At 46.3% G+C, this 17,351-nt stretch overlaps 1 protein-coding gene across 1 annotated transcript in view; it reads left to right on the top strand.

Annotated features, from left to right (window-relative positions):
• LOC311319100 (structural maintenance of chromosomes flexible hinge domain-containing protein 1-like) overlaps positions 1 to 17,179 on the top strand; it is a 64,638-nt gene extending 47,459 nt beyond the window's left edge. The window contains exons 21-47 of the mRNA XM_084450555.1: positions 528 to 633; positions 900 to 972; positions 1,412 to 1,551; positions 1,946 to 2,080; positions 2,454 to 2,684; positions 2,936 to 3,084; positions 3,248 to 3,333; positions 3,473 to 3,591; positions 4,275 to 4,436; positions 4,594 to 4,719; positions 4,806 to 4,885; positions 4,980 to 5,137; positions 5,222 to 5,340; positions 6,188 to 6,249; positions 6,393 to 6,483; positions 6,741 to 6,872; positions 7,513 to 7,668; positions 7,848 to 7,980; positions 8,143 to 8,262; positions 8,357 to 8,442; positions 8,946 to 9,068; positions 9,271 to 9,452; positions 9,560 to 9,675; positions 11,633 to 11,703; positions 11,862 to 12,036; positions 16,640 to 16,798; positions 16,907 to 17,179. Coding sequence (XP_084306681.1) covers positions 528 to 633; positions 900 to 972; positions 1,412 to 1,551; positions 1,946 to 2,080; positions 2,454 to 2,684; positions 2,936 to 3,084; positions 3,248 to 3,333; positions 3,473 to 3,591; positions 4,275 to 4,436; positions 4,594 to 4,719; positions 4,806 to 4,885; positions 4,980 to 5,137; positions 5,222 to 5,340; positions 6,188 to 6,249; positions 6,393 to 6,483; positions 6,741 to 6,872; positions 7,513 to 7,668; positions 7,848 to 7,980; positions 8,143 to 8,262; positions 8,357 to 8,442; positions 8,946 to 9,068; positions 9,271 to 9,452; positions 9,560 to 9,675; positions 11,633 to 11,703; positions 11,862 to 12,036; positions 16,640 to 16,798; positions 16,907 to 17,061 — 3,445 coding nt within the window. The 3' untranslated portion in view covers positions 17,062 to 17,179. The remainder of the gene's footprint in view (positions 1 to 527; positions 634 to 899; positions 973 to 1,411; positions 1,552 to 1,945; positions 2,081 to 2,453; positions 2,685 to 2,935; positions 3,085 to 3,247; positions 3,334 to 3,472; positions 3,592 to 4,274; positions 4,437 to 4,593; positions 4,720 to 4,805; positions 4,886 to 4,979; positions 5,138 to 5,221; positions 5,341 to 6,187; positions 6,250 to 6,392; positions 6,484 to 6,740; positions 6,873 to 7,512; positions 7,669 to 7,847; positions 7,981 to 8,142; positions 8,263 to 8,356; positions 8,443 to 8,945; positions 9,069 to 9,270; positions 9,453 to 9,559; positions 9,676 to 11,632; positions 11,704 to 11,861; positions 12,037 to 16,639; positions 16,799 to 16,906) is intronic.
• Positions 17,180 to 17,351: the final 172 nt, after the last annotated feature.

Below are 17,351 nucleotides of genomic sequence, written 5' to 3' on the forward strand. Positions count from 1 at the left end.
GGCAGGTGATTGGATGAACTATTTGTCTGGGCTTCTCGCTGTCGTCATATCTAAACCACGCCTAGAGCTGCTAGTACTGTAGTTCCCAAATTCTGTTTGGGCCCAAAGAGATATCTATGGAGCTTTTCCAGACTCGTCTGCTGATAATGTGAGCTCGAGAGATCACGAGGCTAGTTCAGGAGGGGCGGCTGTAGCTCAGTTGGTAGAGTGGGTCGTTCAGTGATCGAAGGGTCAGTGGTTCGAATCCCAGCTCCGACTGTCAACATGTCGAAGTGTCCTTGAGCAAGACACCTAACCCCAAATTGCTCCCAATGAGCAATGAGCATGGCAGTTCCGCCATTGGTGTATGAATGTGTGTGTGAATGGGTGAATGAGAGGCCATTGTAAAGCGCTTTGAGTGCCGCTAAGGTGGAAAAGCGCTATATAAGTGCAGTCCATTTACCAATTTACCATTCACTATAACGCATAATTATCATGTTGTACCAGATGGTTAGCCCTCCTTTCAGCTGCTGGCTACTGTGTTTTAGTGGCCTGGAGGTGAGTTATGAGGGGACGGAAGTCAGTGGGACAACTTTCACCATCAAAGGTGTCAGAGTCAAGGGGACTGTGGGAAGGCAGAACTACCAGTGCAAGGTCAGAGACACTCTGTGTGTGTCAAAGTCAACTTTATTTATATAACACTGTTCATAGAAGTAAATGTAGCACACAGTGCGGTACAGAATAAATAAAAGTTTAAATTGTGTGTGTGTGTGTGTGTGTGTGTGTGTGTGTGTGTGTGTGTGTGTGTGTGTGTGCGCGCGCGCGCGATCACATATAAACCACAAAAAGGTGATTGCACTGTCAAGTACCCTAAAACAATGCACATTTTCTAATATTGTGTATGATATTTCCATTTTCAGATGTATGACATGAAAGTGGTCTTGTCTGGCCTAAAGCAAGACTCTCAGACTGTCAAAATCAGTCTCCTACCGGGTAAGACTTCAGTTTCCTCTGAATGCTCAGGATCTCACACTGAGCCCCAGACTCCTAGGTCCATCAGCATTGAGTTATAGGTGCCTTCCAGTATAATAAACACTGAGCGCCCCCAGCTGATTTACGACAGCAGCCTCAGCCTGGGGGGTCTGTGATGAGGACAAACATCCCTGTGGCTGGGGGAGAGGGCCTGACATGGCTCTTTAACAAAGTGTCGCCTTGGTGACAAAACTAGAAGATGCTGTCCAGCTGGGGTGTGAAGTAGTAGGTCGGGTACAACATGGGGATGGGGGAAAAAACACCATCAGTGACCCCAACCTAAACAGTGTTTTACAAACCGCATTGATCGCATGTTGTTTCATCTGGCTGACGGTATGTACTCCATTGTGCATGGGTCTCGTCTTGTCTCAACTGGGCTGTGTGTATATGCCTTTTCCAGGTAACCCACATTCCGTCAGGGTTAAACCAGAGGATCAGTCAATCACCGTGGAGAATGGGACATCTGTCAGCTTTGATGTCAAAATCCTTGACGAAGCCGGGAACGTCACTGTTCACCCCAAACTTATTGTTCACTGCCAGGTATGATCTAACATCTCACTGCTAGTCTAGTCCCTGGACCGACTTAGCGTCTTGATTACAAAAGCTTCACAAGATCACAATTTGTCAGAATGAAGGCACTTTTATCTCTCTGCAGAGGGAACATGTTTCTGTTCTGAAGATCAAATGTGTTTCAGATGTATAAAGGATTTTATGTTACTTATCAGGGAGGCTGTTTGGGCTGCTGGTGGTTCCCAGGTACCCATGTCTCTAGCCCTTTCCTTCCTCTCTGAGACTAATGTTTGCAATCAGTGCCCACTGGGTGAGAGAGAATGCTCACCTCAGACTCCCCTCCAGATTCAATGTTGCTTAATAAGATTAATGTAAATTGCTTAATCATATCTCGACTGATTTGTGTTTTTGCTTGGTTTCTCAGCTGCAAGGGATTCCTGGCCCCTCACTGACGACCATTGACTGCAGTAACACAGGAGCCGGGCTGCTGGTGACCAAGACCATAAACCTGAAGGCCATCAAGGGAGAGGAGACAGTCAAAGCCAGATTTGACGTGCCTGTAAGTCATCAGTCTCACCTCTTTACTTAGTTAAGGTTAGGGTTAGTCACACCCCCTTAGTTAGTAACTCTACCCTGAAAGAACAAGACAGTTTATCTGGCATTTTTGGAGCAATTTATTCCGCCCCATTTAGCTACTATGTATATTTTCATTTCGTTCCTTCCTCCCTCTCTCAATTCTGTGTGTGTGTGTGTGTGTGTGTGTGTGTGTGTGTGTGTGTGTGTGTGTGTGTGTGTGTGTGTGTGTGTGTGTGTGTGTGTGTGTGTGTGTGTGTGTGTGTGTGTGTGTGTGTGTGTGTGCGTGTGCGTGTGTGTCTATGTGTGTTTGTGCGCGTTTGTGTGTGCGTGCACATGTGTGTGTGCTGTCCTGCCAGAGTCAGAAGAGCATGGTAGTGGTGCAGCGGGAGCTGGTGGTGGTGCCAAGCAGGCGTGTGTCGAGGCTGGAGGTGTTCAGCCAGGAGGAGGGGGGTGACACCACAGGGCTGAAGGACAAGGAGAAGGTGGCCTGGGCCGCCGGAGACGTCCTGGGGAACCTCTGCTACAGACTGTATGACGAGGGTGGCAGGGAGGTCCCTCTCTCAGAGGAACTGGCCCCTAGGATCAAGGTCAGGACAACCATAGAGATATACAGTAATTATTATGTACCTTGCACCTTTCAAGGTACTCAAGCACGCTAACAGAGTTACTTGTCAAACAGTATATCTGTATGGGGACAGTGTTGTCCTGGCTAACTAGCAGCATGTTATCGGAGCAGCTAGAACGTGTAGCATGGCAGGACTAACTATGTATGAGAGGTAGGAATTTTGTTTTATGTCATGTTGTTGTTTACTTCTCGCTGGTTGTGCCTGTGTGTCAGGTTAACTGGACGGCTGATATGAATCTTGAGGAGTTGGCCCAGGGGAAACTGCCCAACATTCAGGTGCCCACGCTGGTGCAGGAGGAGCACTTCTACCAGGTCTCCTACCAGGACCAGAACCTGTCTGTGAACACCACCTTCACCATAGTGTGAGCTGGTCAATCAATGATTTAATTTATTATTTAACATCATGGCAGTTCATACATTGAAGGAAATTGATGTTGCCTTGTTCGTATCTGACCATGACTGTACTGTACACATGTTGCTGTACTGCTGCCAGCAGTTTCCAGTGACTGTCGGTGTGTTTTGTAGGCCCCACCCTGATGAGCCCAAACACATGAAGGCCACGCTGAACGGCGCCTCCGTGAGGATGGGAGAGGTCCTATCAGGAAAGATCTGTAAGTCCGGTCCCCTTTCTCAGCAGCTACTGTAACGACACAGCAGTTTACTGTCCCCTTGTCAGGATACTGCCTGTCTGACTGTTACCACATAGATGAGGTTAGCCTCCAGATGAGAAACCGCCTGTTCCTCCCCAAGACTTACAGCTGACGGATCAGTACGGGAATAAAATTCAGACGCTGACCTCGACCTGCGTGGACTCGCTCACCGCTGACGCCGAGGGCCTGGATACGTCATCGCTGGCTTTCATCTGGGAGGTAGGAAAACTGGGGGAATGTAATCCTGTCATGTTCACTTTTGATTACTAAAGCCTGGGGCATACAGACAGTCAGAGAAGATCTGGGCTGCGTTCCGAATCGCATACTTCTGCTACTTACTACCAGTACCTACTACAGCTGCCCTTAGAAAGTACGTACTTTGCAAGCAGTAGGCATCCAATTCGGACATACAACCTTGTCATAACATTGCGCCTTGAAATTTGCCCACATCCGTCGCTGTCCATAACGAGACATTTGTCTACAGCTGTCACGACTCGCACATGTGACGCACATTTCCGCTGCACACAGGATTGTGGGTCAGAATAGCCAGAAAAGCCTGCTGGCTTGCATACTGCAAAATACGACCGGATATAGTAGGACATCCTGGTATTTTTGGCATACTGCATGTGTCATACTATATATTGGGACATACTACATCCTGTTTTGGCATACTATATAGTAGGGTAGTATGCGATTCGGAACGCAACCCTGGACTCCTCTCAACTTCTGAGTCTGAGTCTCGAGTCTGGCTGTGATTGGGGTGAGATGATCCAGATCTTCTCAGACTGTGGCCCCAGACTTAACACAAAGTGTCATAGCAGTGTTGAACCAGAGAAGTATAAACTAGTGTAGCTCATTTTCCTTCATAATGCCCCCCCCCACTTGCTCTGTGTTCTGTCCAGGAGAGCAGCCACTTCATGGTGGTGAGGGGGGTGCGCTTCCTCCCTGGTCTCCCAGGCACCAGGGAGATCAGCTTCACCTGGAGGGACTTTGTGTGTGATGTGAGGATCAGAGTGACCGCAGGACTCCCTGCTCAGTTCAAACTGGTGGACGGCCCCGAGGAGGTGAGCGTGGGGCGACCGTGCCCCCTAATTCTCACCCGTTTGCAGTGTGTGTCGTGTAGCTTTGTGGGGCTGTAAGCTTATGACAAACCTATTAGGTTTAGGTCATTTTATAGGCTTGTCCTTACTTGTATGCATGTGTTATGTTTGTACACTGCAGCCAATGCAGGTGTTGAATGAGCAGGGCATAGCCAAGCCCTTCGTCGTGCAGCTGTGTGACGAGTGGGGGAACCCCTCCCCAGACCAGAGGGTGGTCGTACGTCTGACCACCTCCAGCTGCCTGAAGGTCAGTTACGCTCACTTTGCTAGATTTACATAATACAGACCCTAAGAGATGAAGATTGTCATGATCACGGTTCATTTCTTTTTCAGATGGGGCTGGCTGTTCACTCCCAGCCTGTAGACGCAGAGGGCAAAGCAAGTTTTGTAGTGGGCAGCATTTCTGGGCCAAAGTGAGTCAAACCTTGCTCTCCGCTCCTAACCCAGTACTGACCCTCTAACCATGTACCTCTGTACAGCTGTATTCACCCCCTGTCCTTCCTACAGAGGAGAGTATAAGCTGGAGTTCAGAGGGTCCTTCAACACGAAGCCCATCCCAGGTCCATCTGTGAAAGTCTCCATCATCCCTGACCCCAGCAGACCTGTCAGACTGGCCGTGGAGTACAACACCAACGCTGTTTTTCCTGCAGGGGGCACACTCACAGGTCTGTAGCTGTCTGTATCATTATGTCTACCTCAGTCCACCTGTGTCGGTGCTACATCTGATGGTAGGCCATCTGTGCCTCCAGTCTTTACAGTGTCAGTGATGTCAGAGGAGGGCAGTCCAATCAGGAACCTGAACCCTGCTGCCATGTCCATGCTGATGTGGAATGGCGAGGCCTCGAGCAGCAGGCTCCCTCCAACAGAGGTAAGGGGCACATTCAATACTATACTGTACCGTGCTATAAGCAATTTTGGAGAAACCAGGAAGTGTAAGCAGGGCTGTAACCAGGACCTAAAACATACAGAGGTCAAGACAGTCTCGGGGCCGGAGGGTTAGGTCGCCCCCCCTTCCCCTTTAAATTGGTAACATTCATTTAATTGAGGATGCATTTTAGGGTTATAGGATTGTGGGTAGTGTATTTTTTTCTGTATGAACAGCAGTAGTTTGAGGGGACAAAATGAGGACACTTCAAAATACTATCAAAAATTCAGTTTTTGAGATAAAATTCTGAAAGATTTCACACTACATCTACCATGAAAATTCTCTTTTTTCATGAACATTGGAGATATATTGAGCGAGAATTTGCAGTAGCTGCAAACAGTACTGTTTACAGTAAAACATTTTGATGAGCTGTGGGCTCAATTTTTGATATTTCAAAAGATTGTTTGTGGAGGGCAGTCTGAAGATGTAGTGTAACAATTGGGGTGTCAATTGACCAAAAATGTAGGAAGAGTAGGGCTTGATAGGTTTTACAGTTTTTGAGAAAAACAGAGTGATGGACTTCATAATTCCTGCCAGCTCAAAGCATATGGAAGTTGACATGGTCAATGTCTACTTAGTGGTGGTACCTTGAAATGATTGGATGAAAAATCACCTACCCTATCTTAGTTATATGTACTGTACTTTATCATACTGCAGCCTGTGTCGTGGACAACTCTTCTTACATCTATTTGCATGTGGCTGGAGCAGTAATTGGTGATAAGAATGAAGGGTGTTTTAATGTGATGTATCTATCTAGCCAGTCATCTTGTTTTCTTTTGCTTCCTTGAAGGCCTCTCAGCTCAAGTGCAGCAAACCCATGGAAAACGAAAAGGATGACTGTTTTTACTTCAGGTCAGCAGTAGTGTTCAAATGTACTGTAATCCTCTCTGAACCTGGCCTATCATGCCGCGTTTGTCATGCTGTGTTTGTTTGAGTTGTGTATTATGGTGTGGTGGCCTTGTACTGGTTATTATTGTTTAATTTCCATCTAACAGAGACAAAGTCATCCCAGAGCGTGTGGGGACTTACACTATTCAGTTTTCTCTGTGTGTGGCGACCAAAACCAAGAGGCTGTGGAGCCAGCAGGTAGTGTATTTACAACAGCTCAACCTAATCCACTCAGAACTCCACATTTCACTGTCGGGCTGTTTCCCAATCCCACACGCCCTCAACTCAGCCCTTATTGAAACACTAACCCCCACCAAATGGACGTGGCCCTCAAATTGGTTCCTTTCGTCTTGTCCAGAGGGAGTTTGTACGCTCTCAAGTCCGCAGGATGATGAATATATTGCAGATTATAGTTCCAGTTGTTGATCACATTTTCTCTTTTTGTCCTCTGGCAGTATGTCATTAACGTGGTGGCCAATGAGCCGGTCAAACTGTCCCCAGACACTCCGCCTCCAACCCCGGTCGTCTCCAACAATGACATCGTCGCCAGTCGGACTCTGGTGGAGGATATGACTCTGAGGATAATGGTGTGATGACATCCTGTGGGAAGGGAGGCTGAATCACTCACCACTAACATTTATGCTACGTCATTACATAGAAAGAGATCCACTAGCCCATTACTTACTGTAGAAACAGTTCCCCTACCCCATTACATACTGTAGAAACAGTTCCCCTACCCCATTACATGCTGTAGAAACAGTTCCCCTACCCCATTACATACTGTAGAAACAGTTCCACTACCCCATTACATACAGTAGAAACAGTTCCCCTACCCCATTACATACTGTAGAAACAGTTCCACTACCCCATTACATACTGTAGAAACAGTTCCCCTACCCCATTACATACTGTAGAAACAGTTCCACTACCCCATTACATACTGTAGAAACAGCAAGCATGTAGACCCTGGGGGTTGAAATCTTATTGTATAATTCACGCTTACATTTTCGCACATATATGATTATTTGTCTATAGCCTCAATTGTAAACATAATAGAGACGTAATATCATTCTGCTCAGGGATTCACATTAGACACGTTTCAGTAAATTAACATTAACGTGTGTGTGTGTGCGTGCGTGTGCATGTTTGTGTTTGTGTGTGTGTGTGTGTGTGTGTGTGTGTGTGTGTGTGTGTGTGTGTGTGTGTGTGTGTGTCGCCTCCCTGCAGGATGCGTACAATAACCCAGCAGGTCTGGATCTGCAGGGGAAGGTGGTGGTGACTATACGGAGCTCCAGTAAAAGCAGTGACAAAAACCTGCCTCTGTTTAGAGACAAAGTCAAGAGCCTCCAGTTCTCCCTGTCTGAGGGACAGGCCCCCCTAACTGTGAGTCGCTCTCCACATGTTTGTGTACTGTAGATGCAGGGTCTGTGTATATACTATATGTACAAGGACGTGTGGTACAAGGATGTGTTTGACTTAACTTTGTGTGCATAGTGAGTGTGCTTTTAGTGTCGACAAATAAATATATTTTCAAATAATCTTAAACCTTTTATTTGCTGTAGAACCTGGCCATCATGGAGAACAGTCCTGGAGAGGACGGACATGAGTACATCCTGGTTTTCAGCCCTGTCATCCCAGGGTTCTGTCCCAAGAAACCCCTGACTGCCTTCCAGCTGCCCTTCCGCTTTTACAATGGTGAGTAAAACAGGGACAGTTGGTGTATCAGTAACTCCCACTGACTGCATTAATACAGCTTTTGCATTCATATGGTTATAGATGACGCATAAACCAGCCATATCTGAATATTTATGGAAGCTCCATACCAGCTGTGCTCTTGACCTCTGCCCACCCCTCTAGATGTGGAGAACCAGAAGCAAATGTCTGAACTGACCAAGAAGAAAGACCAGCTCTCCACAACCATTGAAATGTACAAGAGTCTGTTTGATACTAACAAGCAGCTCATCGCTGAGCTCAACCGTAAGACTGGCCTTCACGTGACATTGAGAAGGTTCCAATATTTTCTTCTAAAACAAGAGAGATTCTGATGTGGTACTCTCTTTCTGTAACTTAGACGCCAGTAGAGACGCCAGCAACAAAGAGACCCAGCTGAACTCTGAGCTTCGGAGAAAAAGTCTGAACACAACACAGCTGTTGTCTGTGAGTAAATATGCATAATAGCTTCTGTCCATAGATGCACAGACCCACTGTAATGTGTGATTCACAGATTTATTCCATTGTCTATAGACACTCTCTGTAGGCACTGGCACATGACCTGAATGTTCTGTATAGGACGCACCGCACTTACATGTCATGCCACACACGCATATACACATGCACACACATGTACATGACCTGATTGTATGTATAGGACCGCACCACACTCACACATCACGCCACAGACACATACACACACTCACTTAGACACTACACTGCATACTCACTGTATATACACTGACTGCACTGCTTTTTTATATTGTTCTTCTCTCTTATCCTTATTTTTTGCACTAGCATTTTGCACTCGCATTTTGCACTGTCCTGTCTCGTCCCCGCATCCTGTCCAACGTTGTCTCAATGTCATGCACCTTGTCCGAAAGCAAATTCCTACTATGTTGAAAAACTACAATGGCAATAAACGGATTCTGATTCTGATGTATCGGTAGATTCCAGCGATCGACGCGGCCATCCATGGGAAGACAGCTGAGGCGGAGTGGATTGAACAGCAGCCCAGGAGAAGGTGCTCCATGCCAGATCCCTTCAGGGGCAGTCCGGGCGTCCTGGGAAAAGTAGGATCACAGTAACATCCCGCTCGCCTTCTGCTACTTTCATGTACTTCCGCTGGGAAAGAACTGTTAATAGTACAGTGCCATAGAATACAAAACAATGCAGTACGATAGAATACAGTAGAGTGCATTTGCTTCTGGGAGAATATTCTACTCTAACCCCCTCGCATTGGGAGTGAGTTCATGCCAGCCCTCTGCCCTGCAGGTCGCCCACCTGGCGCTGGTGCAAGACGACGACGCTGCCGTGGTCATCTCCTGGCATCTCCTGGGTGACATGGACTGCGTCGTCACCACGACAACGGCCGCGGCGCGGAAGATCTATGACGACACCCAAGGGAGACAGCAGGTCATGCCTCTAGATACGGTGTTCTGTCGGAAAGGCGACCGGTAAATACCTTTTATATATGGCGTGGCTTTTCCTGGGCCCGGTTCAAAGGTGTTTGTAATTGATGTGAATGTCCTGGTGAGCTACAATGTCTGTCCTTTCCTTGCAGACCTTTGCCGCATGTCAAAAATGGTCGGAACAGCTTAATTCCCACCGGGAACCCAGTGTTTGTCCGAGACCTGTTCATTTATCCCCTCAAGGACTACAAAGAAAGCTGCCAAATGGGTGAGTCCACTGTGGACTTTAGATTTTACCAGTACTACTACTCTTACCCATACTGCCTGGTTTCCTCCAAACGTGACGCTTTGTATGCAGGCCAAAAGGTTACATTTTGGCTTCATCAGACTAGAGAATCTTGATTCTCATGGTTTGAGTCCTCTAGGTGCCTTTTGGCAAACTCCAAGTGGGCTGTCATGTGTCTATTACTAAGGAATGGCTTCCGTCTGGCCACTCTACCATAAAGACCTGATTGGTGGAGTGCTGCCTGGATGGTTGATCTTCTGAAAGGTTCTCCCATCTCCACAAGAATACGCTGGAGCTCTGTCAGAGTGACCCTCGGGTTCTTGCTCACCTCCCTGGCCAAGGCCCGTCTTCCCCAATTGCTCAGTTTGGCCGGGCGCCCAGGTCTAGGAAGATTGGTGGTGGTTCCAAACTTCTTCCATTTACAAATGATGGTGGCCACTGTGCTCTTTGGGACCTGTAAAGCTGCAGACATTTCATTTTTTGGTACCCTTATCCAGATCCATGCCTTGACACAATCCTATTTCTGAGGTCTGCAGATAATAGACCTTTCTGACCTCTTCACGCAGAGAATAATAATCAATAAGGTTGCTTGATTTCTTAAGACCACGCCTCTGATGTCCCACAAACAAAGCTTGTCCTGCGTTGTGTTCATAGATTGGACATTAGTTTGAAGAAAATGGTTCTTAAAACATACAGAAAACCAGCCTGCAGGTTGCTGTAATGTTATAAGAATACGATACTCCACACCTCCCTCCATCACTTTATAGCAGCACCGACACAAAAAGCTAGTAACGTTAAGTGCTTGATGTACAGTAGCTATTTAACTCGTAGCTAGTAGTTAACAGATCATTCTCACAGGCTTATTTTCTAAGAATGGATGCCACTAACTTACTGCACTCACCCTTCTTTACATGTGCAGTTGAACTGAATTTCAATCTGGTGTTTGTGAGTCAAATATATGTACACAAGTGTGCACACCCTTTGACCCCGTTTATATCTTGCATTAAAATGCGTCTTGTATCGAGATTGTATCTAGATAATGATTTAGCCTGATTACATTTATACCTGGCATTAATATGCGTTTCGAGTATCTTCAACCCAATCCGCTTGAGATACGATCGACTCTGTCCAGCTGACAATCGAACGTCACATCCTGTTTGTGCTTGAATATTTTCGTCCGACCAAATTCAGAGTAGACACTTTGTCTCGTCTGGACTCCAGCCTTGACCAGGATCCATTTTAATGCTTCCCTGCCAAAGCTGCCATGGAAGCCTGCTCCTTGCTGGTTTGGAACCGGCGCGTGCCAACGGCTACGTATTTCCGCCCACGTTGTTGATATGTGGATTACGCATTCCCATTTACACTTTTATTAAATGTGGTCGAAATGCGTCTTGTATCGAGATTGTTCATCTGTTGTTTCCATCTTGCAGGCTTCCACTCATGAGAGGTTTTGTTGGGGCATGATGACATAAAATACATAAATGGTTAGGACCTTCAGAGAATGGACTCTGAGCTGAATAGCTACTTAGTTTTAGAAGTAACTTGAGTCACGAAAAGTAAGAGTTGTAAAGTCAGTGATCGGTTGAAGGTCTGGTATTGATTTGGTGAGTATGTACAGTACAATACCCCTTTGATGGCGGCTGTAGCTCAGTTGGTAGAGCGGGTCATTCAATGATCGAAGGGTCAGTTGTTCGAATCCCAGCTCCGTCTGTCCACATGTCGAAGTGTCCTTGAGCAAGACACCTAACCCCAAATTGCTCCCATTGAGCAGGTTAGCGCCTTGCATGGTAGCTGCCGCCATTGGTGTGTGAATGTGTGTGTGAATGGGTGAATGAGAGGCCATTGTAAAGCGCTTTGAGTGCCGCTAAGGTGGAAAAGCGCTATATAAGTGCAGTCCATTTACCCTTTACCATTTGATAACCCTCCCTCTCTCTTTCAGTGTTTGGCAACTTCCTGGGAGATACCATTTTGATAGATGACCTGGACTCTGCTAACCACTACAGGAAAGGGGTGAGTCAGGTTTGCTGTTCGTATGGCCTCAAGCCACCTGCAATACCTGAATGTTCCTAGTTCAAAACTATTGCCTGTGAGTTTCATTGGTAATGATCATATGAATTATCAAATGAATCGCAGGTGTCTCATTTTCAAACTGTTTGCGTGGTCTGCAGGTGGTCCAGAGCCAGGTCCCATGTCCCACAATCCTGACCAGGAAGGGAGAACGGATACGTGCAAATGGGAAGTTCGGGGGCTTGCAGAACAAAGCCCCTGCCATCGAGCAGTTGCGTGGCCAAGTGTTTGGCGCTCCCCTGCCTCAGCAGTACCACATCCTGATGGACCAGATAGGTCAGTGAGCTTGATTAAAGGTCGACTTCGGAATGTGACGTTGTCATGGAATTTAACTGATCTAGTCAAAAAGGATTTACCAAGATTCGCTCAAAAGGTTAAGTCTGGTTTATTGTGAAAACATACGAGCGCAAGGACTTCCTTGACAACGCAACAAGAGTGGTTTATCCAGCGAAGCGCCGCCCCTGGGTCTTGCTCTGCCTTATATTCAAGCAAAACACAGGTACGGTGCTTCCAGGATGTGATTGGCTACTCCATTGTACGTCATATGAAATGGCAGGCGTGGCCAAGAGTACAGACATGTGACATTAGAAAAAGGCGGCAATTGGGGACAAAGGATGGTTATTCTGGTATAGACAGATTCTAGGTGTGTGGACCTCCTGGAGGTTACCATCTATGTGAAACGGTTGAGGGAGGTGGTGAATTACAAAAGAGAGAGAGGAACAAAGGTTTAAGGTGTTTGGATGTAAATTCTATAACAGTCCCCCATTTGTGCCTGAACAGGTACACAAAAATAAAATATAAAATCCAAACACAAAGTGTAAACATTCAGCTATGCTATACATGTGGAAAGGAAGTTATCTCTCCACTAGGTGGAGCAAAAAAAAAAGAAAAAGTATTTGACAATATTTAACAAAATAATTGATTATTTTCTTTCCACGTGCAAAATCACGCACCAAAACCCCTTGTTTCAGACATATGACAGGAAACAAGGTAAAAAAGATGATTGTTGATGATTATAAGTCTAAAAGTGGACAACCATTCACAAAAAACCTTGATTTAAAATTTGAAACAAGGTAAAAAGATGAATGGTTACCAGTGTAAGAAGGGCAAAAAACCTCTTGGTCAATTTAGAGGAAAAACCCAAACTTATTTATCAACTCATGTTTCAACCATTGTAACTCTTGTAAACAAATATGATATTTTTTCAAGATAATTTCAAAGTTCATTCACTCCTGTTGTGAATAATCGCATGTAATTTCTTCTGGATCGTAGCTTCCATGTTTGTGTCTCTGAATGTTCAATGTAGGTTCCAGTGTGTGCGGTTAGAGGTGCAGTAATTGCTGTTGAGCTTGTCCACGTTGTCATAACAACAACCACGAGAAGGAGGTGACCGGCAAGGTCAGTCTCCGATTGCTCATCAGAGGAGAGGACAGTGTCGCGGCCCACTGCTTTGCCTTTGAGATCTCTGGTTCGGCTGCATGGACCGTCCTCTCAGCTACTTTTGACAGCTATTCCACACAGGCCAGAATGCCATGGTCCTGATTGTTCCATCTTTGACGGGTAGGTTCACCCCGCTACATCTCTTTGACGGGTAGGTTCACCCCGCTACATCTCTTTGACGGGTAGGTTCACCCCGCTACATCTACTTCTCTTCCATGTTTTCTGGCCTGTTCTCAGGCTGCTCATCTGCTCCTTGGTTTGGGACGCAACGGCGTTGAAGTTCTCTCAGCTACTCTGGCAGCCGTCTGCGTGGTGAGTTGAATCTGGTACGGCCCCAGGTCGCGGATCAGGACCCAACGGCCTGGTTGGAGATGATAAGAAGAAGCCCTCTCTGGCGTCCGGAATGGTCACCTTTCCTTAGTGGGGACTTCATACGGGGCAGGTCGGCAATGTCTGAGAGACATGGGAGGAGAGACCTGTGAATCCACAGATGAGAGAGACAGCAGAGACAAAACAGAAGAGCAAAAGGAGAGTCCTCTGGTCTGGTCTGGTCTCCCTGTTCCCCTCTTTGGTCAGGAACCCCCTCTTTGGTCAGGAACGGTTATCAGCAGTCTGTTGAAGATACTCAGAAACATCGTTAAGTGCAAGCCACATTCTATCATCCCCTCTTCCTGGCAGGAGATGATCCTGCTTTGGGGAAAAATGGTGTTAGTCAGTCAGGAAAACTTAAACAGGGTGTCTGTTCAAGTGTTGTTAGAGCCAGTCGGGCTCGTCAGTCTATGTAGTTTGTCAGTGGGGAACTAGCTTTTGTCCATTTACCGAATCGGACAGTAGCAGGGATCTAGGCTCTGCAGTAGCCTACAGTGACATCAGGGGCAGTGTAAGAATTACTTTAACACGCCCAGTCCCCAGTCGTGATCAAGGCAATTGGATTTTGCTCTTAGAATTTCTCTCGCGATTTTATGAAATAAAATAAAAACATTCTTGTCTCAACAAAATAACACTAAAATGAACTTGCTTCATTTGCAATTAACAAAATATCAATTATCTAACAGAGTATTTGGCACGCTTCGGAAAAAATGGTCTCTTCCCTATGTCATACTTATCTGTCGTTCATGGTGAGTCGGTGACCTGGCGTTGGCCCTGCATCCCATGAACAGGCCGGTAACCTCCATCTCCACCTCCGGTCCTGTGCCCGTCTCCTGGTTCGGCATTCACCCATCACTCCCGGAACGACAGGTGTCTGTAAAAACACTCAGAAAAACACTCAGACCCGATGAATGTGCCTCAAACCAGCAACTGGTCCTTTGTTCTCCCTCTGGCTCGATGGCGGATCACGGGAGAGCGGAGTGGTGTTTTCTGCGTCTCCCAGACGACCAGCAACTAGATCTAGCAGTTAGAATTTAACAGTCTAAACAGTGTACAAATTGTAAACAATACCAACCTGGATAATAGGCGCGCTTAACAAAACAACAAAACGAACAACCCCGTGTAGGGACACGGAACACAAAGGACGAACAAAGGCCCACGTTACAACAAGCAAAAAAACATATGCCTGCCTGGCTGACCACCAGCCCTTTGGTTGCTACACCAACCACCCGGGATAAAAAGGGAAAACGTTTCTCCAAGAAAACGCGGATTGGACACACCAATCACTCCCGTAGCTACATTAGTTGGTAATCGTTCTAAAACGAAACATCAACAATCACTTCGAAGCTAGTTGGCAATCGTGCTAACACGAAACATCAACAATGAGGCTTAAGCTAGTTGGTAATCGTTCTAAAACGAAACATCAACAATGAGGCTTAAGCTAGTTGGTAATCGTTCTAAAAACGAAGCATCAACAACACCGAGCGCCCTACCCTCGGTAGGAAACACCCAACTCCCCCCCCCCGCGGGGCTTTGTTTTCAGAACATGCCAGACCAACAACACAATCCGAAATGAAAATAAGGCAAATACAACTCAAAACCATAAAAGGGTTCGTTCAAACGTACCTGTGAGTTCAAGAAGCCAGTGGAAGAACTGAGGAAATAATCTCAGCGTGCGCTCTGGCGCAAGAGAGAAGATTGACTTTCCGAGCCCACTATAATGGACCGACACGTCTGTCGACCAATTCATCCACTGGAATCCCGAAGCCACACACAGGTAGTCCTCCCTTTACATCCGCGTCGCCAACTTGCGCGCGCCGCCCCTGGGTCTTGCTCTGCCTTATATTCAAGCAAAACACAGGTACGGTGCTTCCAGGATGTGATTGGCTACTCCATTGTACGTCATATGAAATGGCAGGCGTGGCCAAGAGTACAGACATGTGACATGAGAAAAAGGCGGCAATTGGGGACAAAGGATGGTTATTCTGGTGTAGACAGATTCTAGGTGTGTGGACCTCCTGGAGGTTACCGTCTATGTGAAACGGTTGAGGGAGGTGGTGAATTACAAAAGAGAGAGAGGAACAAAGGTTTAAGGTGTTTGGATGTAAATTCTATAACAACGTCCATCTCTTAAACGAGGGGGGCCGACACTCGCCAGAGGTGATCAGATAAGGAGCGACTTTATTCTATTTTTTGTTTTGTTATTTATTTAATTTCTGCCTGTGCCCTGGAAATGTTTGTGGGGGGTTGGGGGGTTGTTTATACTGTACATGTTTAGTGTATAACTATGTTTAATGCAAATGGAAGAAAATTCAATAAATATGTTGGATGCCAGTGACTGCAGGCATAATGTAAAAGCTACACATGTGTGATAGGCCTGTAGACACTGAGAGCAGGGGAATATCTCCCTTTTGTAGAGGCAGCAGAACCCAGCCTCTGTCTAGCCAGGCGCTACTGCATGGAGGTTTGAAAGCATTTTTAACAGAAACTTCCAGACGGTATCTTTGGGTGGAGTTCCCATTTTTAGTGCAGACCTGCAAACTTGTCACCTTTTGGCTACAGTCACCTTTTTTATGTTAACCATGGTAGTTTCAGTGAATCTAGAGGGTTTTAGTTTTATATGTCGTCACCTTTTTCACTACTCCAGAGTTTGCAGGTCTGTAGTGAACACAAGTTGACAGTACAGTAGTTAACTTTGAGTGGTGCATGTGGCCCGGCGAGCATTTGTTGTAGACTACTGTAGTTGCAGTAAAAATGTGACTCTCTCCTCCATGCATAATCCCACTTCCCCAGACCTGTGATTACATGCACCTACCCTAACCCACCTGAGCCAGTGGAAAGAAAGGTGCAGCCCAAATACAATGCACAACCCTAATACAATGAGCAGTAACCAAATGGCCCCAGCACCCTTTCTTACAACATCTCAACATGGTGGGTGAATACCGTGTTTTCTGAGTATGACGTCACAACCTGAAGTCTACCTTTTAAAATATTGTCTGCAACGTCAAATCTTGTGTGTGTGTGTGTCTATGTAATTGTTCCCTGTTAATGGCTTTGCCTCTGTCAATAGATCTTCTGCAGCAGAAAGGATTGGCCATGCAGAAGACCATGCAAGTGAAGAGAGACTTTGAAAGTCACATGCAGTACCTGAAGTCTCCTGAGATGGTCCAGAAGGAAGAAGAGCTGGAGCAGCAGGAGAAGCAGCTCAGAGAGATAGAGAGGACGCTCGGTGTGTTCTGTAGTGCCATTTAATTGTTAGGTAATACTTACAACCTCTCTGTGTATTTCGACTTGCGTGAACTAATCAGGTTTTCCCTTTCCGTACCTTCCTTCACAGAAAGTACCCCAGCCAGGACTGGAAAAAGGAGTCTTGAGGTGGCTGGAGAGCCCAGTACCCCAGTCAGGAGACTAAAAAGGGGTCCTGAGGTGGCTGGAGAGATCAGTGTCAAGCGAGCAAGGGGGAAGAGTAGGAGAAATATTGATGTCCTTTGATATCTATTTTATACAGGTTTATATTGTTTTTATAACTTTTTAGTTTATAGGGATTGTGTTGAGGATAACTCCCTGCCCAGTACTCATTTATAATGTTGTACTCATGTTATTCTGAGACACTGCTGATTCTTCACTGAGCCATGTATCACTCTTCTTTTCAAATAAACGGTTATCTACTCTATAATGACAGATTAGGAGGAGGTGTCTGATGTCCACAATTATCTCGACAACAAGCCAATGTATGAAGTTGACATTCGGTAGGTATATTCCTCAGCACCCCCGAAGGTGCA

This window comes from Borostomias antarcticus, assembly GCF_949987555.1.
Source record: "Borostomias antarcticus genome assembly, chromosome: 2".
Classification (NCBI taxonomy): domain Eukaryota; kingdom Metazoa; phylum Chordata; class Actinopteri; order Stomiiformes; family Stomiidae; genus Borostomias; species Borostomias antarcticus.